The sequence below is a fragment of the Lagopus muta genome, chromosome 4 (genome assembly GCF_023343835.1).
Source record: "Lagopus muta isolate bLagMut1 chromosome 4, bLagMut1 primary, whole genome shotgun sequence".
Classification (NCBI taxonomy): Eukaryota; Metazoa; Chordata; class Aves; order Galliformes; family Phasianidae; genus Lagopus; species Lagopus muta.
The window spans coordinates 10587295-10614046 of record NC_064436.1 but is presented as its reverse complement, the minus strand read 5'-3'; the positions used below and the strand labels follow the sequence as shown (position 1 = coordinate 10614046).

At 42.9% G+C, this 26752-nt stretch overlaps 1 protein-coding gene across 1 annotated transcript in view; it reads left to right on the top strand.

Moving 5' to 3' along the window:
- Nucleotides 1-20167: 20167 nt before the first annotated feature.
- Nucleotides 20168-26752, top strand: part of RNF150 (ring finger protein 150) — a 119230-nt gene continuing 112645 nt past the window's right edge. Inside the window, exon 1 of the mRNA XM_048941081.1 lies at nt 20168-20810. Within this exon, the coding sequence (XP_048797038.1) occupies nt 20345-20810 (466 nt within the window). The 5' untranslated portion in view covers nt 20168-20344. The remainder of the gene's footprint in view (nt 20811-26752) is intronic.

The following is a 26752-nucleotide window of genomic DNA, read 5'->3' as shown; positions in this document are numbered from 1 at the left end:
AATTTCTCTTGCAGTGCTGGATGCTTGTCAGACGGAAGTAACAGAAGGGGATGAAAAATGTGAATATTCTAATTGGTCACAGGAGATGAGATTAATTCACTTAGCTTCAGCCTTGTAATGATGAGCTCACCAGTCTGAGTTGAGTTTGTTGCTTGGCCTCTCCCTCTTATCAATGGAGAGAGATGGGCACCCGAAGGAGGTCAGTCATTTCTCTCAAGGTCTCTCTCTCAGACAGCTCTTCTCAGACAGCTGAATCGAGGGCCCAAGAAACCTGACCAGTGTGTCTACAGGCTGTCATTGCTAAAGGAAGTATGATCCTAGGGCGCACTGAAGGTGGTGTTTCTAGTTGAGCTAGAGGAGAGATAGCAGTATCAGAAAGGTCTTACATGACATTATCTAGAATATTTAGTGCTGTTGTTTAACCCTGATCTAACGTGAGGTGTACAGCTGTAGCCATGCCACACGAGTTAAGAGATGAGTTCCACTGGAGGATGCTGAAGGGAGGATGGACTCAAGTCCCTGTAGACTTCCTATAAGTCTTACACTATGTGTGTGGACAAGTTAGTATCAGTTCATCCTTGATGAAGGAAAAAAGATTAATACGGCCGTGTGGAAGGAAACTCTGCTAAGGTGATCAGGAAACTAAGAAGCCTCTCACCTAGAAGGCAGCTAAAAAATGTCCCATGGCTGGCAAAATGAAAGGTCAGCATGGGGTAGGGTGGTTTTCAATCAGTGTTCTGTGAGGGGGGAGGAAAAAGCCTGTTCTGTCACAAAAGGAAAATGGATATGAAACTGTATGGACCAAACAGTACAAGAGAGTGAGTGATAATGGGAGGGTGTTAAGAGGCTGTAGTGTGCTTTGTGTGAATAGAGCTGAGGTTGTTTAATCTGGAGAAGGGAAGGCTGAAAAGATCTCACTGCTGTCTTCAAGGACCTAAGGAGAAATTATAGAGAAGTAAAGAGACTCTTCTCAAGGGTGAGCAGTGATAGCATGAGAGTCAACAGTCACAAGCAGCAGCAAGTGGAATTATAAATGGTATGTGGAACAATATTGTTCAGTGATGCTGGTTATGCAATGGAAAATCTGTGCTGCAACCTCATACGCTGATGACAAGAATTCCCTTCTAATTTAGAGAAAATATTAGTAAAATAGTGCAATAAATTAGATTGAAAGGGACTTCTGGAGTTTGCCCACTCAATTCTCCTGCTGAAAATTTCCACATCAAATAAGATTGCCTTGTTTAGCTGAATCTCAAATGCTGCCAAGGGTGGAGGTTGCACAAATGCTCTGAGCAACCTTTATCCAAGCTTAACAGCTCTCCTTGCAAGAAGCCAGTGTCCACTGAATGGGAGCATCCAAGTGACTTCAAAGGCAGTTGGACTATGGCCTAGATGAGACAGAGCATTTGTTTGGCATCTTTTTTTCTGAAATGTCCACGGTCACAAATTCAGCATTTCAGCTGTTTCATGTTTTTCTTCAGTTAAGGAGCCTGCATGACATGTTTCCCTTTTGTGTCACTTCTTATCCAGACAGTAATTTTTCTCCTTTAATTATGGCTTTTTCTTGTTCGGTAGCTTTCAGTCGTAGAAATCTTATGCAAATATGAACTGAATGGTTTTCCTCTCTAATTACAGCTCCATTTAGATGAGACTAACATCAGTGGTACTGAGGACTGGCTGAATTAAATATTGAATGTATTCACCTAATGAAAGCTGAAGGACAGATTGTTTGCTTTATGGCATATAACTTGGCTGGTTTAACTGTTGGTTCACGGGACCGAAGGAGATCTTTTGAATCACCAGTTCAATTCCTGATACTGTAAAGAGCTCCCATGATTTCCTTTGCAAACTTCAAAAGATCCCTTATTTTTTCTACACCGTATTTTTCTAAAGCATTATGGATGAAGGTTTTCACTCAGCATCATGCTGATAACAGCATCGTGCCTCAATTCATTACATAACGGACTTCATGTTTTAGGAGATGCAGTAAGATGCAATACCTGCATTACAAATAAAATGTTTGAATGCAGGTAATTATGACAAGGCTTAGAACCTTTTCTAGACATGGACATCAGCCCTCAGAACAAAACTGTTTGGTTATGTTCCACTGCTCTTAGCTGACATTCTAACAGTAGTTTCTATTTATTCTCAGTTGTATTTCATTTACTAGAATTCATTCTAGTGCAGTGTTGCAATAACAGTTCTATCCATTATCAACACAACACTGAAGGTTAACAAAGTGTCACTATAGTCAGGCCACCGATGTTCACTACAGTTCTTATTTATACTTATTTTGTAATGTGTCTCTAGTCTTGCCTTGAGCTAGAACTTATTAGCAGTTCTTACTAAAAGCAGTTTTTACTAAATATTCCAGTTGGTTCTTTTAAAGCGGAGCAAAAGCCTCTTTGGTGGAGCATAAGGGGAATTATTTTATGTGTATACTATTGAAAACACAGGTGGAAAACTGCAGTGCTGATGTACCTCAGGTAAAACTACAGAAGAGGAATAAGAAAAAAAAACAGCATCCTGGATAGGCATCTAATTTCTTTACCAGCTTCTCCTAGATCATTGATCTTTCTGACAAGAGGAAGTTCTCTCTCTTTGCAGTGTGTGTGTCTGATGTGCAGGTGGAAGTACCATCAAGGTGGCTGAGGGGTTGTTTGTTTTCTATTTCTTGCTGCTCTCGTGTCAGTGGTCAGTCTGGGAATCTGAACAAGTATCGAATGATGATGTCAACCACAGCTAAGATGTGGTTCTGTATTTTGAAGTTGAATATTTGTCTCCAAATAAAAGGCTCTTCAGATCGAGCATACTATTTGCCTGGTAAGTGAAGTTAGATAGCAGTAAGTTTTGGTTCCTGGCGTCTTCTCTTGGTGCGATCCATGCCAAGCTTGAAGACCTTCCAGGCATCCCACAAAAGCAAGTTGTGTAGCAGATTTGAGCTGGAAGATGAAGCAATTACCTCTGGCAATCAGAGCTGAAAATTCAGTTGTTGAAAAACCTGAGTAATACAGAAATGCTAATGAAGAATACAGTGATACCCCTCTCAGTCTTGTAACAATCAACTGTAGGGATTTACTGAACTTAAGCAGCTTTTCTCTGTGTACTGAGCACTCATTAAATTTCTCAGGTTTGATGAACAAAGTTTTCTTTCAAACATTGCAGTTCACAATGCCTTAGTAAAAATATTACAAATATTACAATATTACAGAGCAAATCTGGCAATCATCACCAATTAATGAACAGCTTTTAAAACATTTTGTTATGTTACCTTACTATTTATACCGAAATTCATTATCTAAGCATATATGAAAAGATTACGAGAGCTTTATTTGCATTTTTGCATGCAAATAAATATAAGTTTATATGTAAAGGATCACATCAAGTTGGGGAGATCTGCCTGAAGGTAGGAAGGCCCTTCAGAGGGACCCAGACAGGCTGGATCTCTGGGTTGAGGCCAATGGGGTGAAGTTTAATGAGACCAAACGCCGGGTCCTGCACTTTGGCCACAACAACCCAGGCAATGCTACAGGCTTTCTAGCTGCGTGGAAGAAAGGGATCTGGGGTGTTTGTTGACTGTCAGCTGAACATAAGCCAGCAGCGTGCCCAGGTGACCAGGAACGCAGATGGCATCCTGACTTACATCAGAAATAGCATACCAGCAGGAGCAGGGAGGTGATCATCTCCCTCTACTTGGTGCTGGTGAGGCTGCACACGAAGTACTGTGTTCAGGTTTGGGCACCTTGCTACGTGCAAGGCATGGAGGCCTAGAGAATGTTCAGAGAAAGGCAACGAAGCTGGTGAGGGGTCTGGAGCACCGGCCTTATGAGGAGGTTGAGTGTGGAGAAGTAAAGGCTCAGGGGAGCCCTTATAGCTGTCTACAACTGCCTGAACAGAGGTTGTGAACAGGTAGGGGTTGGCCTCTTCTCCCAGGTAACAGCAATAGGATGAGAGGTAATGGCCGCAAGCTGCACCAGGGGAGCTTCAGGCTGGATAGTTGGAAGAATTTCTTCTCAGAAAGAGTGGGGAGGCATTGAAACGGGCTGCCCAGTGGATGGTGTCACCACCCCAGTGGTGGAGTCACCATCCCTGGAGGTGTTTAAGGAAAGGGTAGACGTAGTATTTAGGGATGTGGTCTGGGGAGCAATATTGTTCGTAGGTGACAATTGGACTAAATGATCCTAGAGGTCTTTTCCAACCTTAATGGTTCCATGAAAACAGCACAAGTTTATTGTATCTGTCTTTCACATTGTTAGTTCTTTCTTTTTTATTTCTTTATCTTTCTCATTGTTCCTTCTTTGTTTATTTCTCTGGAGCATTCCCATTTGTATTATTAGCCATCTGAAGTGAAATGTACTTCCATTGTATGGTGGTGGTTTTTTTCAAGTGCCTGCTTGGTGAAATTTATTTGTACAGTGGTTTTCTTGTCACCAGTCAATTCATTTTAAATCTAATTAGTTTCAGAGAGCTCAGACCTTCCAAATGAGCATACTTTTTCTAACGTTAAATCCAGCTAAACCAGCATAGAGTGAATTGGAATGCTGGCCTAGAAAGGGAAGGCTTCACAGCCCATTACCGATCCCCTGAGCCATCTCATCCCCTTGACTGCCATGTAATGTTTGTTTAATATAAAATTTCCATATAAAACAAAACAGAATAAAACCCGAAAAGCAGAACAGCGGCTTCTTGACATGAAGACATTAAAATGTGAAGGTAATGAAAATGAGATCTTCTTTCATAAGTGCATTAGCGACCTTAGGGGAGCCCTGTGCAGGGAAATGGCACAACGGTGAGGGAAAGCTCTGCTGGGAGATGGGGGGGGGGGGGGAGGGGGGGGGGTGAGCATTTGGCAGCAGGGGCTGGAGCTGCTGGGGAGATTTGTTTTCAGCTTCAAGGGAGAGGAAGCCTGCTGGGAGCCTGGGAGGATTTCTGAAATAAGTGCTCTGGGCCAGTCTGTCAGTGTGCATGTTACCCAGTGTGGTGGGGCAGGAGTGTGCCAGTGTGCGAGGTTCTGATGCTCCCTATGGATAAGTAAGCACATCATTCTGTGAGCTGCTGAGGGTTTTTATGCATGAGTGACTGTTTCTGTGCTTGAAGATGAATAAATAACATGCAAAGCCTCCAGTCATTCTGAAAAGGTTTAATCAAGGCTATCAAATAGCTGGACTGTCAAAAAAAAACCCCAAGAAACATAGCTTGCTGAATTTATTCATGAGGATTCAGGGACTGAAGTAAATTCAGGGTTCTGGCAGCTTCTCATGAGTCTTTTAAAGTTCCAAGGAAGACAGCGACCCCTAATTAAGATCCTTGAAAATGTAGAATAGAAATGAGATCAGTTGTATGAAAGGTAGCAGTGATGTGCTCGCCGTGTCCTGTGCATACATCCCCTGTTGTGGGATGCTCTTGAGCTCCACAAGCATCTTCATGGCTGCTGCTGGGCTTGTTTGGCTTCACTCTGCATCAGGCCTTGTGAAGTTCAGATGCTGTTGGATTGGGGATTGCAATGCATGGCAGCAATCACAGTACATGTAAAATGTGAGTGGCAGCCTGCAGATATTTGCTAAAGGGTGCAAGGGTTTCAGAGCTCACTAGCTGAGCATATGTTAACATTATACACCACCTAGCTGTGTTTTCATGCAGCCCTGCCAAGTCTGGCTCTTCCAGCAACATGCTCCCTGTGTTTGCGCCAGCATCCCACTGCCCTGCACTCATTGCAGCCATTCTGTCTGTCACAGGCCTTCCCCATGGGGGCTTTCACAAGGGATGCAGAGCTCTGCAGTCACCTGCTGCTCCCAGGGAACCAGGTGCTTGTGCCGTGTGCTTGCTGCAGGCTGAGCTCTGAGCAGATGGACCTCTGCTGGAAACTTGCTGGAGCTTTCCTAAATTGCTGTTCGTTTCATCGCGGGTGTCACAAAGTTGAGGAATGAGTCCGAGTTTGACCCTCAGGAGGCAAGATACAAGTTTTGAAGTTTGACTCATTAGAGAATGGTGTCATTTCTTCCACTGATAATTAGGTAGCCACTTAAAGAGCAAGGGGAGAATGGCCAGGAAGTTTAGAAAGAAAAAAATAAATTCTTCCCTTTCAGTAACCTCGATCTGTAATTACATCAGACTTCCTCAGATTCAACTACAACAGTTGCTCCTCAGCCTGCTGCTGATCTCATCCGAATCTTTAGGGGCCAGCAGATGGCAATGTTTGCATCAGAGGTGAAGCTGATGTAAAATTTGGAGTCATTTTCTTATTGCTGATATTTTAGCCTTGCTAGGTATGAATGCACCCTAGAGGTTTACAGAGAACTCTGACAGAGCCCGTCTATGAGCAAAGCCAGATTACTGAAATAAAAGCAGTTACTGAAAGCTGGCCAAACAATATCAGAAGAGAGTTTGCTACCCTTGTCTTTGTTGTGCAGCTCTGTCTCTTGTGGAGCTGCTGTAGCTAACAAAGAGCATGTGGGAATACTACAGACATCTTAGGAAAAGAAGAACGCAGAGATAAATGCAGATAAACATGAAATGCAATTATCCAGCTTGGAAATGAGTTGCAGGACAATTTTTTTGCCTTCCCTTTTGGGAGTTTTACAGAAACAGTCCTTCCATTCTCTGATAGAAGAAATTCCTAAGCCTAATATACATCAGCAGCGCTCAAAAGCTTTTGCTTATTACTGACTGAAAGTTAACACCATCAATGCCCACTGACTCAGGCACTGACAGGGCTGTGAGGTGTTCCCTCACAGAGGCTTGTTGGCAGATGATTGATGAGAAAAAACTCTCAGGCAGTCCATGATAATGTAGGGGTTCCCTGCTGTGACTGGCAGATGGGGATTTCTCCTCCTCTGGGGCAGGTGGTAGAGGTCTGCTCTGGCTGGGCAGCAACTGGAGTTCGCGGTAGCTCTGCCCAGCTGTTGGTTTGAAGCATCCTGCATTCTGCCCTGACCTTGCAGGACTTGGCTGTTATCTCGATCTGTTTCTGGCCATGGGTCCGTAGAAATGTAACCATGCTCCAGCCCTCGGGCGTACCGAGTGGGCCAGGTTGCTTGCATGGCCTAAGGCTGGTGCTCCGATCTCCTGTAACCCACAGAGTTGCAGAACTGCGGTCTTCCACTACATTATCCTTTTTCTGTGGTTTCAGCACTTAGCTGTGTTTTTCTGTTGATGCTTTTGCAGCTTTTCATGCCTTTTGTGTTCGTCTCAGAGATGATGCTTGCAAACAGGAGGGAAAAGTAAAATTGCAATCCTTATGTGAGGAGTTCCAGATGCTAAATATGTCATATTATTAATTTGTTTTCTTTCAAATATTAACTCAACCGAACTGGGCAAAGCAGGGCTGTAGAAAAGAGAGGGAGAGAAAGAAGGCCACATAGCATGCCAGGTTTGTGAGTGCTTCTGTAAGCAAGAGCTGTGTGAGAGAAGAGGGCAAGATATGCATTCCTCTGACATCTTGAGCAAGCGAATGTGTAAAGACCTCACGTGTAGAGAGCTATCACACAGAAAAGAAGATGACAGGAGCTTTATTTTCCCTTTGCTTTGGAACAGGCTGGATTAAATCTTTGCCAGAAAAGGAAGGGGCTTCCAACCCTTCCTGTTGCAGTGGCTCTGTGATGTCATATTTCTGAGCAACATGTAGCTGACAAAGAAGGTAAAGGCACACAGGCACACCATTCAGAGCAAAGCTGAAAGCTCTGTTGGCAGGAAAGAGATGAGCACCCCTCTCCCTTTTCACTTCAGAATGCCGCCTTCCCTTTGCCTGTGAGATTTGATCGTGCAGATCAAGTTTGTGCAGCTTTTAGAGCTAAGGGGTCAAAAAGCGTAGCTGGGTTTATCTGCAGTGAATCAGCAGGTGGAACAGAGAAGCTGAGAGATGATGCAACAAACCAGATGCAGCTACAAAAAGTACGATTCCTTTGGGTAGGATGTGTTTGGGCTCAGATGCTGAAGGTGGGCTGAAGGACAAACAAATTTGGAGGTGGAGGAAAGTTCACCTGACCATAAAGCAAATCAACGTTTCATGTAGGACTTGTGAATAAAAAGAAGTCAAAATTCCATCAGTTTTTCCTCGTAGCATGAAGTGGATGGAGGATGTTGAGCTTTGAACTATGGGGGCCTGGATTCACTACTGATTGCAGAGCTGCACTGGAATAATCTCTCTGGCCATAACGTAACTGATTTAGCAGAGCAATGAAGGCTAACACAGTTTTGTAATGTTCAGGCAGTAATTAGCAGAGTGTCTATGCATATGCACAAAATCACTTGAGTCAACAGCGTTCGTTTGATGGCGAGTGGAAGATATGAGATACTATGCTAGAGCTAATATTTGAAGTGAGAATTAAGAGAACTTTACCTTCTTGAGCAACGGGGAATATGCTTGTAAACAACTGGAGCTGCTTTAGTTACACTGCAGGAAGCAGCTCTAGCAAGTTAGATTATAGATGCTATTTTTTATCACATTCCTCTCCGTGGAACATAAAAAATTATTTTTTTTCAAGTCAAGAAATAGATTCAACATAGTTGAATGTCAGACTATAATTCATATATGGATAATAATTCATATTTTTTTAAGCACCAAATTTCTACACAAGGAGAAAATCATCTATTTGATGAAGCCAGTCAGTGTATTACAGCTTTCAAATGAAAGCCACAACACTGTTGTTTTCTCACACAGTGGTTATATAGAAATAAGCTAAATATTTAACACATTTTGGCTGTGTTGCAAGTTAAGTGTACAGCAACAGTATGTTTATTTCTCCACTGCAATCTCTATTTCTCTAACAGCAATTTCTCCAGTTCACAGCAATACTAGTTAGGAAAAAAAATGAGATGAGGGCTATTGTGGATAAAATCTGAAATAAATATTGATTTTGGAATTAATTTTAAAATCATCTGAAAGTACAGTGATAAATGCAGTCTTCAGCCATAGATTTTGCATGTAGCAATAAATCTGTGAAATCAGTGAACTAGTTTTCTTCCCATGTGGGGTATCTGTGCAGCAAGCTTTTATTATCTCAAGAAACTATATATTTTTGTAGCTGCTCATGAGAGTAGCATGACACTTGTGCTAATTGAATGGTACTGGATTGTTAGCTTTAATCTGTGATGAGGTTTCCATGGTGATATCACCAGATGAGAATATGGACACTACAACAATTTCTTTGTGCTGATGTGATTTTGCACTGTGTACTTAGCTGAGGATGAAATCCCAGCTTTATTGAAAATGAATGGGAGTTTGATGTTGATTTCAGTGAATTTGCCACGGTCTCTATCATGACTGGATTTGGAAACATACTCTGGAGTCATAAAATAAAATAAAAAGTCATCAGACTGTGCTGACATTGAAATTCATTCCCAGGCTGACCATGTCTCCACAGTAAATAAGTTATGCAAGCCATTTCCCTCATTACTCAGACACTTAGTCTGTGCTTATTTGATTCCATTGCAGGAGCCCGTAGAATGGAGTTGCACCCTACTGCATAAAGGATCATGAAAATGTGGAAGATGGTTCTCTTTCCATGAGCTTACAGCTGGGTACACAAGTCCTTCTGAGAAGAAGTGGGAAAGAACCAGGTAAGAAGTTGCAGTCAGTGGTCGTAGCATCTTGGTTGCCTTACTACATTAGGTTTGGTGTTTTGCCATCAGCAGTAATTGCCATTGGGCTTAAGGAGGATTTTGAAGAAAGACCAAGTGCTTTGTACCAGCTGGAAGAAAGCATGGCAGTGCTTTTTGACAAATGGGTGGGAAGCACAGACTGGCAGCATGGGTAGGGAGGTAGGTGAGGATGCTGCAGTGGCAAACCTGAGAGAATCTATGATGTCCCTGAAGGTGAAGCTGGTAGCAACAATTTGGTGTGACTGAAAATGGAGAGCTGGCAGAGAGAAAAGAGAGAAAAGGGTCACTCATAAGATAATGATAAGATAACTCATAAAAAATTGTACACTCAAGTGCCATAAACATGCCAAAAATGCTTTTGCCAGGCTAAGGAAGCTGGCATAAAGACAGAGTATGTGTGGCTTCTGTTAGGATGTGAGATGGGTGCCTAGAAACCAATTTTTAGGTGCAGGTGTGAATGAGAATTTCAAACTGTAATTTTCAAACTGTTAAGCAAAATAACATTGGCAAGACTTGCATGTAATCAGGGTAAGAGAATCTCTGGATTCTAAAGAGAATCTCTGATTCTAAAGCAGTTTTCTAACTTTTTTTTACCTCTGTATGTTAGTGAGGTAACAAAATAGAGAGAGAAGCATTTCTTATGAGCTGTGATCTTAAAAGTCGTTTCTTTTGGAGCATTAAGTATTTTTTTCTGCTAGCAAGGAAGGTATCCCATAGAGTCACCTGTTCTTTATCCTTGTGTGAAAATGAAATGACAAGTGTATGTAGAAATTCGAGAAGGAAATTTAAGGAAATTGAAAGAAGATATAGGTTGAAGATAGAAGTATGTATTTTTGGTAATCACTTAGGACTTATTGCATAAGCTTTACAATTAATATGAAAAAACAATCTCCGTTTTATGATTACCTCTAACTTATGTATGAGTAAATCCAGCACAAATGTGTAGAGACCCGTATTTTTAGTACTGAACGGCCTGAACACTGTTCTCATGGAGTAATGATGACCTCTTGTGGTCATTTGCTTAAATTTCACATCCTGTTTATTAAGGAGTTTGAATTTTCATTGAATTTGTGCAAACCAGGAGTTATGGCAGTGTGCTTTCTACAGGAAAGTACCATATTTTCACTCTTTATGCTGACCTATATACAGGGACTGAAAACTCTGCATTTGATGGTTGGGGAAAAATGTATTCCTAAAATACTTCCTCTTCTGTAAATAATCTAACTTACATTGGCTTGTGTTTTTAAAGATATTTCACGCTCAGTGTGTTCCCTTTGAGTTAAGAATTATCTTTAATCATATAAAAAAGTTTGTTATTTAAGTTTAAGCTGTTCATGTTCAACTGTGGTCTGGAAGTTAAAGAAGGAGCACATCTAAACCTTGGAATAATCTTGGGAGGAAAGTCGTTTAAAACATGGATACAGACTTTGTTACTACTGGATCATTGTAACTGGAAGCAAAATTCAGAGGCTGAGCTGAGGTATTTGAAGACATTTCTTCCTGGTGGCTGATGCTAACGCAATGCAAAGACCTTGGGCTTCAAGATTTAGGACAGTCACTTCCAGAAGACAGTATATTATGAACTGGAAGCAACAAAGAGAGGAAAGATCACCTCACGTTGAGTTATCATGGGGCTTTTTATACCTTCCCTTGTGTTACCTTTTTTTAGCCATACATAAGTTGGTTGCTGTTCTGGATTGTATGGCTGCTAAATACATCCATTTTCAAGGTCCTGTGAATAAATGACTGTGTTGAGCATCAGAAAAAAAATAGGACACAAGAAGAAAACAGTTTTCTTTCTGCTCAAATACACATAAAGGTAACATAGACAGTTCCTAAATGACGAAGAGATGTTGCCACTATCTGTGGTATTGGAGCACACCAAGTATGTGATTTGTTTGTCTTACACCTACTCTAGGGGCTGTGTCTCCAGGGCTAGTGGCTCAGTGCTCTAGAGGCATTACCCAGCCAGTTGTCCAGGACTAATCATGGTCCACAGGACCTCTGCAGTCAGTAGCCCTCCAGTTCAGAAAGACAGAGTAATGCTGCAGTGTTGTTACTCCTTGGAAGCTCGCAGTTTACTTTAAAATGGTGTGAAGGATCAGATATTGGTCACATCACCGGCTTCAGGTAAACAGCCTGAAGCAACTTACCTGAGCAGACTGTTCCTCAGGGTGAGGACCCAAGGCCACCCGTTAGCTCTGAGGATGTCCATCAAATACAGAGGAACCGGCCACCAGGTACCACCTATTAGCCCTAGAAAGTTCATGTATTTATAGAGGAAGTGGAGCATTTTTATGTTGCTGGATTTTTCATTCTGCTTTAAAATAGAGAGGGAAGAGCAAGACAGTTTTTGCTGAGGGTGAAGACACTTATCCAGAAGACCTTTCATTAACACAAAAGGTGCTGATAAATAATAAAAATTTAAAGCAAGCACACAATAACAACAAAAAACAGTTGAGCATTGGCACAAAACTCACAAGTGTAGCCGTCTCTGAAAATTGCACACAGACATACATCACCAGTCATGGGATCTTCCACCACTCTTAAAAATACTGAATAATTACTGTCAAGAATGTAAAATACTTGTATTTTGTCCCTCCAATGCAGAGCCCTAACTTGCCCCTGACACGAGGAGAGGCTATGAGGTTTCTCATTCCTCAGGGTGGAGAGGAGAGCTCTACTTTCTCTGACCACTTTGGAGGTCCTAACAGATTGAAGGGTTGAGGGCTTCCTTATGAATCTTTCAAGCCTCTTGTCTTGCAAAAATTTCCCTAAAAGCTGATTTTCTAATAGCTGATTCTCTACAAGCTGGACTGTGAAAGGTGCGATATCGGATAAACAAAATATTTCTCTAGGATCTCTCCAGACCATTTGGGTAGAAAACTTTTAAGTCTGCTTTTTGGCTTATATGTGTCTGACTCATGAGCTGGTAGCTGCATTCAATTGCTAAACTGAACACTCTGCTTAGGACAAAAGCATTCGAGGCAAAGAAACTAGAACAAGGCCGTGTTATGCTTGTGAAGGAACTCAGCTATTTTTGTAAATGCGTATTTTGCATTTATATTTGGTTTTGTCTTCTGCAACATCAGCAGAGCAGCCTTTCCACCTATTGAAATATTTTGCTATTTTTTTATTAGTGGATTGGATAGTAAGAGGAAAACAGTTCATAACAGAAGTGGTATTTGCCCGTGTTTGTGGGTAGGTTCAGAGTCCACCGATGAATTTAATACAAATCTACTCTGAAGATCAAATGTTAGTTTCTGAAGTTTGAGAAGTGTAAATGCTAACAAGTTGAAAAGCTTTTTTTTTTTTTTTAATGTCTCATAAAACATGGAGCTAGGAGGGATATTTAGTATTAAAATCCATGTTAACAATTTCAATGTTAATAACATCAGTAGTGTCGTAGAAAATTGGAGTAGGTGATCGTAATGGACTCTCTTACAGGAATCCTAATTAGACTTTGCAGTCTTCAACAAAAACAAACAAAGCCATGCCGACTCCAGAAAAGCCTTTTCTTCTCCCAAGACAACATTATAATGAACCATTAAATTGACTTGTCTGACAACAAAACCTTTAGTCTCTTTGCAAAAAGGAGCTTTTAGGCAAGATACTGACTAATGCATACGCCAAATTAAGGTGCAGTGTCATAAACGGACTTGAGTCTTAACTGCTGTGCTCAATTTTATGTAACAAACAAACAAAAAAATCAGAACTAGAACTTGGGTAAACTTCCTTGAACTACTTATTTGCTAAAAGTACATATGAATCTTTCATCAGTTCTTATCCTGCATGGACCATTTCTCTGTCATTCTACTTGTAGTGATAAACAACCAATAAATGTAAGAGATGAGAAGACATGAAACAACAGCTAGGGCTATTATCTAAAATCTAAATGCACTGTCTGAGCTATTTTACTGTTGAATCCAGAACACTCAGTTTTCAAAGGCAAGTCTTAGAGGAGGAAAAGCACAAAGGGAATGAGAAGTGGTGATAGGTTTTATTTGTTTTGGGCTATCTCAGCTCTATCAAATTTTCAATAACATCTATTTGTACTTTTTTCTTTAACTGTGTGCAAAGCCTTCATAGGTTACATCCCAACTCGGAGATCAGGTAAGGAACATCCTTCCACTAAATTTAAAGAAGGAAGCCAGAAGGAAAAAACAAGCAAACAAACAAACAAAAAACAGACAACCAAATTCTGGTGTTTCATCTTTGTCGTGTGCTTGGCATCCTTAGAATTCAGTGCAATTTTTGTTCAAGCCAGTGACAAAAACACCATTTCAAGAGGTATTTTAGTGTTTACATTTGAAAATGTTTCCTTTAAGAACCTGTTCAGCCACAGATTTGAGTAGAAAGCAAACATTAGTGGCATATGCAAGAACATCATAAAATATGGTAAATGCAACACAGCTATGCAACCATAACCTGTAAAAATGAAAGTCTAGGCATACTAGGCATGTAGAAAACAGTCTGTGGCAGCACCATGTGGTGCATCTGATGTCTTCCAAAAATATTAATTAGGCTGCTTTTAGGGGAGGGAGGGGAGAAAAAGATCCTGTCAACTTTTAAGTGGAGTTTAGATTGAAAAGGGGATTTCCTGAATCATCTTATCCAAACTTGGCTATCAAATGCATATCATTTAATAACTCCATCACATCAGTTTATCAGTTCATCTTTAATGCCACTGTTACAGGTTTAGCAATTAGTGTAGATTAGTATTAAATAAAAGTAACCAGAAACTTTCCTCTTTCTTTGTGTGTATTCATTTACATTCTTGCAATCTTTTCCTTATGCCAAATGCTGGCCTTTATCCTAAATTGCTGTTTTTCATCCATTGCATCTAGCCCTCCAGATACAGTTGCTGTCCAGTAGTTCATCCCCTCTGGTTTTCCCCTTGTTTCTAAGTTTTTAATTTTCCCTTGACAAAAATTTTGCATTCCTGCACTCTCCTAGTCATCTTTTCCTGCATCTTCTCCAGCTGCAAAATTCCTTTTATGCAGAACTGCACAAACAATTCCAGGTAGGCTTTCTTGAGGACATACGTGAGCAGATTTGTATCCCCCTTCACTTGGTGACACTGTTTTCTAATGCATTTTAGGGTTTTTTTTTTTTGTTTGTTTGTTTTAATGACATCTTTGTGACATTGACATCCTAAAGAACCAATACCCCAACTAATGGGCAGAAATAGGTATTTTTAGTCTGTGAATTCATGACCCGGCATTACGAATTATTGAATTTCATCACATCTCTCTCTCAGCCCAATCAATATAGTTATTCGATATTCCAGATAGGCATTTCTCTCTGTTGCCAGTGGCACCTTATTTTATGTCATCAATGAATTTCATTAGTGTTTTCCCGTTCTGTTTGTGTGTGCTGTGGCCATTAATGATAATATTAAAGATGATCAATCCGAGAAGTCACCCCTGTAAAAACTCCATTAGTAACCCGGCACATCTTTTTCATACAACATAATAATATCTTCCATTTAGGCAAGGATCTATTTTTGCTCTAGGTACCATTTTCTTTTTCCCCCACCAGTGACCTGTGAGGCACTGTATATGAATGGTGTAATTCAGCAGCAAGGTGTATTAGTAAGGAAAAATGCCTAGTTAATTCAAATATACTCCTCCTAGCTCTCATTTGAGATCAGGAATATCTGTATGTGTCTGAGTTGTACCAGAAGAACATCCCCACAATTATCCTGGCTCTATCTGCTCTTTGTTATTCCATTCAGTCTTGTAGGTGGGAGCCCTGACAAACGGTAGCTGCTCAGTGTCGCTGGCTATGCTCGACAATGGCAATCTGAATCACAGCTACCAAGTGCACACGTAGCCTTCTGTGCTGGCAATTAATAGCTTCGTATCAGAAACGGCGGAAGGATTTTAGAAGTGTCCTTTCAAAAGCTGTGCCTGCCACTAAAAAAATCTTTGGGTGTGACTGTGCCTCTCGTGACTTACAGTGCAGCCTTCATGAGATGAACATTGCATTTTGATGCTCTTCTGCTACCGATTGCCTCGGAAGCAAGATGTCTGTTGAGAGAATAACTTTGATTGCCCATGCAGATAATGCTACTTCTGCAACTTATTTGCTAAAATGTTTCAGGTTAAATAGTGTGGAGCAGGAAGCTGCCATTAATTGAGAAATATATTGGTGTTTAATACATGCTGTCCGCAATAGGCAAGATGCCCGTTTTCCTGCATGAAGACTGATCTGTGTATTTCTTTAAGAGACTGTCAGAGAGCAGCATATAGCTGGCAAGTACTACTTCCAAGATTTATCTTTATGCAATCAAGTTATGAGCCACCTGACTAGCACTTAGCGTGACTTTCTTCCTTCCAGATGACATGAACTTCCAGCGTGAGGCACAGATGATCTTTAATCACACATTTCTATGCACCTTCTGCAGCAGATGTCACTCTTTCACAGTCATAGTCAATATATATATGTATATATATAATTTTTTCTTTTTGAAAGAAAAGATACGGTAGTGTAAGCACTTGAAATCAAGAGGTTAGTGGCACAGTGCAGAAGGAACCAGCCACCTGGGATAGCAAGAAATACCAGTGGAGTGCTAACACCTGGGCTACACTGCAAAGCTGGGACTGAGTTGTTTGCATTTTCTCTGAGTGAGCTATTTAAATTATTCCCTTTACATGAGAGCAAGGAGAATAGTCTAGTAGCTGAAGAAAGCTGACTTCTGATATTTTTATATTGCAAAGGAAAGGCCAATATTTTGAGGGCTGAGTAAACCTCTACATGAAATTAATGACAAGCAATAAAAATGTGGAAAGTTTAAGGGAGCTGAGCGAGCTATCAGGGCAGAGAAAGAAACTGCACAAAAGAGACGTGTTTCTTTCAAAAGTTTTTATTTTTAAGAGGCTGTAACAGAAGCAGGAGCAGGCAGAATGGCATTCATCAGCAGCAATCTCCTGGGTTCTTGTACTTTACGAAAAAATTCCTGTACCAAAAGCAGATACTAAACAAATGTGATAAGATGTGGCAGTTTTGCCCCTGGGACAGAAGGAGGACCATCTCACTATGAAAACTTACTGAGGATCAAACAAGATAAAGCTTGCTTCAACACTTTCATAATTTCTAAATGAAAATGTCACTTTCCCCATAAATTCTACCAAACCTTTCCTATGGCAACAGTCAGCTTATCTTTGCTGGAGCATTTTATTTTTTTTTTTCTTTTTTTTTCTGGAACTTTACTCTGAGTGTTTCTTTATAGCATTAGAATTTTATCCAAAATATTAAATTGACTTAAGTAAATGAAACCAGAACGACAGTAGCAACTATAGTAATTCAAACTGTTATGGAAGAATGGAGCAGTATTTAAATTTAAGGCAAGATTCCGTAATAAGTTCCATAGCAAGCAGTGTAGCTATTAGCATATGATTTGGAAGATGGATGGAATATTAACAGCGTCAATTAGGTCAGGAAAATAGGTATTGCTCAATTAACTCGCTTAATGAACAAATGTGTTGTTTTCTTTTATGCAAAGCATAGTATTTGTAGCAAATGGGTGAGGCAATGGTATCACTTTACCCTTTGTGTGGTTTCCCGGTGTTCACATCTCTTCTGTTCTCCAGGTGTAAGCAAGACTCAATTTCAGTTTCATAGCAAGGGAAGAAGAAAGAACTCATTTTCCTGAGCACCTGCAGAGAGATCATATTTCAGTCAACTATTTCTGCTGCCATCAGCATTAAAAAGCCTTCAGGCTGCCTTATAGTTAGCTCTTAGGAGTCGTCCTGAGCCCACAGCTGCTGGGGTCCCAGCTCTATAAAGGATCACCATGCTGAAAGCTGAGGGAAAGGAGCTGTCAGCTGAAGATTCCTAAGTGGAGAGAGAGGAAGAGCTTCTTGCCTGCCCTGGAGCATATGTTTTCTGTAGTTTTGCTTTTGTGTGTGTCTAGCTCAACATAGAATCACCAACATCTGGGAACATCTAGGTCCTGTACTCAATAAGGTATCACATTTACATGTTCTGAATTGCTTGCTGGAGGCACTTTCCATTAACAGTAAAGGGTGCCAGAGGGCCTAATTTAGGTGCCAACGCACCTTTTAAAATACCCAGTGACACCATCTTGGTCAAGGCCCAGTCATTCTTCCGCACTGAGATGTTTAAATTCCAGGCAAATCTCATCAGAATTTAGACAGCCTAACCTAACTTGAAACCATAGCCATTTTATCTCACACCAGTGATCATCCCAACAGGCTGAGATAGAGATTCACAGAACTCCACAGAATTGTCCAAACAAATGAGCCTAGCAATCCGGAGGGAATTCCTCACATGGCCCCCAGTTCTGCTCCAGAGTGCTTGTTGGTTTTGGTTTCCTGGAGCCATATTTTTGCACCGAGCTGTACGAAAGCATTCTGTCGCAACTACGCTCTTCTTGCTAGATTCTTCATGAGTTACTCGTAATGATAATATCACATATCATTGGATAACACACCTTTAAAGAGTCTGCTATGGCAATGGCTGTGTAACAGCACTGACAGTTTCCTCACAAAAACATAAATCGTGCTTCTTTGGCAGGCTATTTCCCATCTAAACCAACCAACCAACCAAACAAACAAACAAAAAAGCACCCTTTCTGGCATCTATACAACTGTTCTTTTCTATTTTGTTTTCCTTGGGGTTGGTTAACACTAGGTTACCTGTAACTACCTGGTCATCGTAATTTGGTGATTTTCAAGATTTTCCTGTTATGCCAAGTTTCTGGTTATTCCCTCCACTCCCCATCCACTCTTTTGGGGTTCGTGAGTTATATTATGAGTTATAGTAGTTCTATTTTTCTGTCTTAATCTCTCTTATGAGTCGGTAATCTGGGAAACACATCATCTTTCTTTTTCCAGATATAAAACTGAAATATTTGTCAATCACTTATATGGTTTCTGCCTTCTCTTTTAATAATACTTCATACTCTCCCAAATACACAAACGTTTCATTGCCCCTAGCCCTGCCAACCATGGATTTTTCTTGCAGGCTTAGCTTCCCTTATGAAATCTCAACACTTTTTAATTACTGTTGTCATCTACTTTCCTTTCTCACCATTAGTTATACATTGTAATTTTTTCTTTTTCACTGCTGACTTCATTTCTCCAGGAATTGGCTTTCAAGCAAAGTTGTCCTTTTGCTTGTTGGTAGACTTAGAGCTTTTTGGCAATCTAATATATTTCATTATAAATTTCTCTATGTTATTCCCACACTTGTACATTTTCCTCCCAAACTCAATTTTGTCAGCACTGGGGAAATAACCTTTTCGTGGTTAAGGCTGTCAGCAGAAGATGGCTTAGATCAATGGCAGCTATGAAGCTGAAGTGGAAACAGGCAAATACTGCCAGCGGTGAGATATTTATACGTCTCAGCCAAAGGGTATGGCATTTCTCTCGTCGGGTTTTTAATAATGAGGCGGGTAGGCAATGTATGTTAAATCTTGTGAGATGTCCTTCTGTTATACTGAACATACCTATGGAAGCATACAGTGTTTGCTGCTCGCTTGCACTAAGGTGAGCAGAACCAGTTGCTGTTTGACCCTGTTTTTTGTTGAGAGGTACTTATGTCTCGGCGTAACTCTTTTTGGGGTATTTTGTTATGTTTAAATCCACAAATCTGGGCTTTCACTGAGCCAAGAGTAAACTGTTGTTTTCTGGTCACGTCCCTCAACTTGGGGTGTCCTGAAGGAGCTGCTCTGTCACTTCTGCAGGTGTTTCTTTAGGTGCTGTCTTCATGCCAGAAGCTCACTTGACCGTGGCAAACCTGCTCGTCAGCAGCATTCACAGCTGCACTGGGTCTGGATTCCAAAACCCGTGCACAATCGCTTAAATCAGAACAACTTTTCAAGTTCTTCACAGAGAGAGTGGTGAGGTGCTGGAACAGGCTGCCCAGAGAGGCTGTGGATGCCCCGTCCCTGGAGGTGTTCAAGGCCAGGTCGGATGGCGCTCTGGGCAGCCTGAGCTGGTATTAAATGGGGAGGTTGGTGGCCCTGCGTGTGGCAGGGGTTTGGAGCTTCATGATCCTTGAGGTCCCTTTCAACCCTGGCTATTCTATGACTGTGAACTTTTGACAAGACACGAGCGCTTCTCCCTGTAAGGGGTACAGCAGCACTCGGCGGTTACTTGGGCAAAAGCAGAGGCGGTAAGATGTTCGCTTTTGCCGCCTGCCCTACATTACTCAGGGAAAGGACGAGCCGCGAGGCGCCCGGCCGCGCGGGGGGCGCCCCGACTCCCGCCTCCTCCGGGGCGCGCTCTGCCCTCGCTGACGTTCGTCGGCCGCGGCCGCCGCCTGCCGGCAGGTGCCGCTCCCGCGCCGCTCCCGCGGCCCCCTGCGCCCCGTACCCCGGGGAGCGTCCGCAGGGGCCGGGCTCGGAGCGGGCGCGGCGCCGCGTGCGCGTGCGGAAATCCCCCCCCCACCCCCGCGCCTTCCCCGCCCGGCGGGCGGCCGGGCTGCCAGCGGCGGGGGAGGCGGCCGCGCGGGCAGGGCGAGCGAGGGGAGGGGGGCGGGAGGAAGCGAGCCTGGTCGGGGGGAGAGGGGGCGGGGACGGGGCCAGCCCGAGGAAATCAAACGGCCCCGACATGAATTAGGCGGCGGGCTGCAGAGGGGAGGGCCCCCTCGCCCGCCCTTCCCGCACGGCGCCCGGCGGGAGCAGCGCCGCCCCGCACGGAGCCGGCGGTCGGGGCACACACGCACACGCGGCGCAGGCGGGCGGCGGGGGCGGGCCGGCCGGGGGGGCCGGCAGATGAAGATGGCAATGTCTGTGATCCAAGCGTGCCGCAGCCTGGCTCTCTCAACATGGCTGCTGTCCTTTTGTTTCGTGCATCTGCTGTGCCTGGACTTCACCGTGGCCGAGAAGGAGGAGTGGTACACGGCCTTCGTCAACATCACCTATGCCGACCCGGCGGGCGGCGGCGCCGAGCTCCGCAGCGAGAAGAGCGAGTGCGGGCGCTACGGCGACCAGTCGCCCAAGCAGGACGCCCGCGGGCAGGTGGCCCTCTCCGCTTCGCCCGCCGACCGCTACGCCTGCGACCCCGGCACCCGCTTCAACGCCCCGGCGCCGGGCAAGAGCTGGGTGGCCCTCATCCCGCGGGGGAACTGCACCTACAAGGACAAGATCCGCCACGCTGCCGCTCAGAACGCCTCCGCCGTCGTCATTTACAACATGGGCTCCAGCAACGCCAACGAGACCGTCACCATGCCCTACGCAGGTGAGCTGTCTTGCCCCCTCTTCGTGGACGCACCCCGAGGGCCGGGCCCGGTTCTCCCCAGCGGCGCTCGTTCCGGTGCCAAAAAGTTTGGGAGATGCCGAGTTTGGGGTAGTCGGAGGAACGGATGGACCTCGAGTCCGCTGGGGAGCACCGGCGTTTTGTTGTGGCTAGAGAGAGGATCCTCTGTCAGGTGCCGTGCGGGAGCAGGTGTGATTGAGACCTTCCAGAGAGGAGCAGTGCTCGTGGTATACGCTTATCAGGGGAACGCGGTGACCGCTGTCTTGTCTGTGATAATGTAAAAGCCGAGGGATCAGACAGGAATGCTGAGTATCTGATTTGGTGAGAACGTGTGACGTTTTGTCCAGTTTCGGCATCTGTGGGGCTTCGCTCTCCAGGAGAACCCTCAGATGGAGCTTCTGTTTGCAGTGCCAGCACATGGCTGTTTGGCTCCAAAAGCTCTTGTTGCCTAACGGAGCAGAAATCCATTTGTCAGGAACAGCACAAACCTCCAGTTATTCCCGCAAACAACCTCGCTGTGTTTGTAACAATGTTTGGTCTGAAAAAAAATTGAGTTTTTATAACAGCTCAGCAGACCTCTATTTAGGGGCAGTGTTTTCTGCCAGGAGTCACTGCTCTTTTATACCACCAGCTTGTTCTGTGGGTACTAAAATGCCACCTATTATGAAATCTGTGTGTTTTGCATCCAGTAACTAATCATGTCCAGCTGTTTCATACCAGTTGAATCTCAGCAGAGTTGTGGGTAAATTGAGACTCAGAAAGGCTGCAAAACACGATATTATTCTAACGAGATTTTCAAGTCCCTCATTGAAGTAGCTAGCAAGGATGTGTTGAAAAACAATTTGTTGCCTTACGAGCATTATGTTAGTGCCCATGCAAAAGTGGTGCTTTTGGAACCCTTCCTGTGGCACCTCCTTAAGAGATTAGTTGGGCACGTTTGTGTTTCTTTGATAGAATCTGCGGAAGATTTTCATTCTCATTTTCCATTGGTTTTGTAAGACAAGAAACTCCTGAACACCTGAGCTTCTTAGAGCTGTGTTTCGTAAACTGCACATAGTTTAGTAGCTGTCCAGATGATACTCCTTCGTACTTTAAGTATGACAGATTATTTACTAAGCAGTATAACAGAGGAGGACCTTGGCATGCTTATGCACCCTTGAAGTAAATCTCAGGCTGTTTTGAAACTCGAAATGTATTGCTTATGTATGTCCAGTGAGTTTCTCTAAAACATGTTGGATCAATTAATGGCTTGCCTGTTTTTAAAGCATGCACTAAGCTGTTTTTCCACACAAATGGTGTTTTATTAAGGAACAGTGGGAGTAAAAAGTGTCTAACCTTTTAAAATGCTAGAGCTTTTGTTTATTTTTAAATCTAAAGTGAAGTAAGCAAGGGATCTTTCTTACTGAAAGCGGCCTCTGCTTTCAGAAATCCAACCACTGTTATCACTAAACTTGGGGGCAGCTTCTTTGATATCATATGACCGTTTCCAGCTTATTCTGAGAATCCTTTTTTGAGTATGAGTTGATACCCAGCAGTTGCACAGTTGTGGAGGCTGAAATGGGCACTGCAGACTATGATGTAGACTTGTTGAACATGATCAGACGCAAGGGCTTTGCTGACTGTGTGAGTCTGTCTTTGTTTTAAGGGTTCTTATTCTCTGAAGTTGAAAAAGTGATTGCTGATGGTAACTTAGAGAAAACCTTCCCTCTGCATAGAGTAGAACTCAGTCATTTCAGAGCTAAACAGAAGGAAAAATAACTACTCTTAAATTAATACTGGACAAACTAGCAGAGATTCACAGTTGAATTTGCTTTTACTCTTACTTTTTAATCACCATTACACTGGAGCAAAGTAAATGTATAAGCTGTATACAGTTACCTTTCTGACTTGCAGCCTTTGTTGTTTGCTTGGTCCTAGCCTGAATGATAGTGCAAGATTCGAGGGAAGAATGAATCAGGTTCTTGGTTTCTGAGTAGAGCAGCATCTGCAGTGCTCTGCCCACGCCAAATTCTGGAGTGGGAAGGAGAAAATTCCATCCTGACAAATACTTGGGGGGGGGGGGGGGGGGGGGGGGAAGGGGGGAGGAAGAAGGGGTGTGTGTGTGTGTGTGAAATATGACCTAAAAAGCAATTGAGAAGTCCAAAGAAATACGTGCGTGTTGTTGGGTTTTTTTTCTCTTTTGTCCTTCTGCAGATTTGTTTGAGGTTTCTTACAAGCTTTAATAAACTCCTATACAGAAAATGCTATGTCCTCCCTGATTCCTGCCCTCATGAAAGAACTGCTGGTCCTCCTGAGACAGATTCCTCTTTTCCCTCATGTACATCTTTCTCTTTTGTGTGCTTTGCCTTCTTTCTGTTACCATCGTATTCTCTTCTCGTCGTTCTGTTTCTCTCACTCCTGCTCTTAATTCTTCAGATCTACTCCTATGCTTCACTCCCTCTCTCGATCATGTTAACCTGTTACTATTCTGTATCTCCTGCCAAAGATTAACTTTGCTGCTGTTTTCAGTTACAGTGAGTCTTTGCTAAAATGGTATATCCTGATCTTAAAGTCTATAAGAAACTGCAGCAAGGTACTTGTCAATTCAAAACGTTGTTGGTAGTTATCTCGTCACCCCAAGCCCTCCTACCCCCTCAAATGGAAACTAAGGTGGTATTACTTGAAAGGGTGCTGTGCAAATCTTCAGATGCAGCTTTCCAGGATTTGTTCTGTGCACCAGATGGAACAAACCAAATGTTCTATTGTAACCAGTTTATCTGCTGTGTTTAAAGCCTTTGCTTTCTTGGAGCCTCTTCTTGGGTCACTAGTTGCACATTCAGAAGAATGAGGTGAAGTTGTGACATCCGTGATCATGGGGAAAGCAGAACTCTGTGATTCTTATGCTAGAATGCACTTATCTTCTGTATCATAATCTATAGCATTCATGAACCGGTATCTTTATTTTTATTGGCTTGACATATGGTATAGGAGCTTGGAGTCCAACTGTGTTTGCTTTTTGACTAAGCAGCTTTTAACCAGAGGAGGCACAAAAACATGTAGAATTTCTACTTCAGATGCATTTTGTTTCTCCTCTATCAGTTTCTCTAATAACAGAGAGGTGATGTTTCTTCTCCTCCAGGAGAATAATCCATAATGTCATCCAGGGCTCCGACTGGCATTTTTTCTTTCCTGCAACAAATTAGCTGTTATGTAGGTTCAAAAATCCTCTAGCAAGTGGGTCTACATTTAATAACTTACTGTTAACTGGAAATATTCTCACTGCCTGTCTTAGCAAAGATAATTCAAGATGGGAACTTCCCTCTCTTCAGTTCTCATTCGCTGTTGAGGGATCCTAGGTTGACCATCCGTGACATGGTGCTAGGGCGGGGTGTAGCTGTGTGACTGGTGCAGAATTCATTCATATGTGGGTGAAAGTCAAATCTCTATTAATTAGCACCATATGTAACAAACAGGTTGAATTCTGGAGTGCCATCAAAGTATCTCACAAAATTGATATGGTTATTATTCAAAGTAAATTATATCCTAAGTACTTGGCACCACGAGCAGATGCGAGTCAGGCAGTTCGCTCTATTCTGCTTTTCCAGTGCATGCCATAGACATTTTTCCTTGTATGCTGCGTCTATGACAGTCTGTTTTCAATGAGAGGCAGATGCCCAGCTGTTTTTCGTAATGGCAGCAACTGGCAGTTATATCTTTGAGGCATGAATCTCCTGTGTGGTCTGAGATGATTCTGACTTCTTCCCTTCCTCCTTGGGCCTAAAGTGCAGCGTATGTGCACCAGATGGCATGAGGGAGGCACGGCTATTCCACTGCAAAACCAGGTGGATCCCTCCACACTGAGCCGTTCTTGACCTAGGCCCATTCACTTCAGTGACAGTTTCATTGCTTGTACTCAGAGTTTTGTTCCCTGATCAGTGAGTAGTCTTGCTTTTTACATATTTTGGAATGCTTTGTTAGTACTTTCGGATTGGGATTCCTCTGTATGACTTGTACTGATGTGCAAATTAAACGCTGACATTGAAGATTTCTCATTACCGACATTTTTTCAATATTGTGAGGATCTCATTTGCTCATTTACAATTGTTTTCTAAACTTTTGTTATGTTCTAATAAGAGAAATAAGCTGATAGTATTCAGACTGAATTCATTTATGCATAAGTATGAATAAGGGTTAGAGATTTGAAGCTTCCAGGCCCTGCTGCAATTTTCTTCTGCTCAGGCACCCAGGATTTATCCCTAGTAGAAATGACTTAGTGAAAGAGGAACATGCATCTCAGAGATGCACTGATGTCTGTCAATCTTGAAACCAGAGCATGGCTGAGGTGTGCTGCCAGCCATAGGAACAAAGAAGAGCTCTTAGATCTGTCATGTAAGGCTGGCTTTCAACAGTTATTGTAAATCTGGTTCTTGATACTTATCAGAATCGGATATTTATAACAGTGGCTAGACTCAGCGGTAGTGCCAGCAAGCTGTCCTACTGAGTTTTGCTGTGAGTCACACTTCTGCCTGCAAGTTCTGCTGTGGTTCGGTGCTGGACCAGTGCTGAATTAGGAGGAGCTCTCGGCTCTCTTGAGCATAGAAAGGCCTCACAAAGAGATGCTGATAAATTAGAGGGCTGGGCAGTCCCCCAAGCGCATGAAGTTTAACAAGAGCAAGTGCTGGATTCAGCTCCTGGAATAGGATAACCCTAGATCTGTGTACAGGCTGGAGGACAAGAGGCTTGAGAGCTGCTCCATGGGAAGGGATCTGGGAGTTCTGGTGATGGCAAGTTGAAACATGAGTCAGCACTGTGCTCTGGCAGACAAAAGGGCCAACCATAGCCTGGGATGCATCAGGCTCAGCACTGCTGACCAACTGAGGAAAGGGATTGATTGTCTTGCTCTTTTCTGTACTGATGCATCCTCACCTTGAGTACTGTGTGCAGGTTTTGGCACCACGGTGTAGGAGCATAAACCTACTAGAGGGCTCTAAAGATGGTAAAGGATCTAACAGGCAAAGCGTATGAGGAGTGGCAGAGGTTGTGTGGTTTGTTTTAGCCCAGAGAAGAGAAGACAGCGGAGGTCTCATGGGGGGGCTACATCTTCCTGGTGAGGAGAGAGAAGGGGCAGGTGCTGACCTTTCTGATGGCAGTGACAGGATCCGAGGGAATGACACCCATCTGTGTCAGGAGAGGATCAGGTTGGGAATTAGGAAGAGGTTCTTCACCAGAGAGTGGTCGGACACTGGAACAGGCTCCTCAGGGTATTTGTCGTGGCCCCAAGTTGCTGGAGTTCAAGGCACATTTGGACAAAATACTCGGAAATATGGCTTGACTTTTGGGTTGCTCTGTATGAAGACAGGAGATGGACTTGACGATCCTTGTGGGTCCCTTCCAACTTGTATTCTGTGATTGTATTGCAGATTCTTCAGATATGTCAAGTGAAGAGGGGTTCTATGCTTAGTTTGAAGTTACAAAGGATTAGGTAGAGACTAGGGCAACAAAATAATCTCAGTGTCTGTTACACTGTGTGTTGAATCTTGCAAATACTTTGAACCTTACTGCTAGGTTGTATCTCTCTTGCAGAGCCTGTTGCAGTTGGTGGAAAGACAGCAAGTCTGAGTCTGAGCTTTGGTCACCTAAGAATACAGCTTTCTCTACAAAGTGTTAGAGTATCGATTCATAGAAGATTGTGTTGATCCTACTAACAATGATTGCCAAAGCAGTTAGATTTCTGCATGCCCTTTGGTTATTTGCAGCATTTGTTGACAATGATACAATTGCTGTCTTCAGCTCTCTGCAATGAAGTGACATGGCAAGAAGCAAGTCTTTCTTAGGAATGAATCTGTATCAGCATTGATTATAACTGCTCTTGTTAATCTGGAGCATCTCCTTTTGGTCTATTGTCCTTGGTTTTGATCTTGATAAAGAGATGATTTGTCATGTTT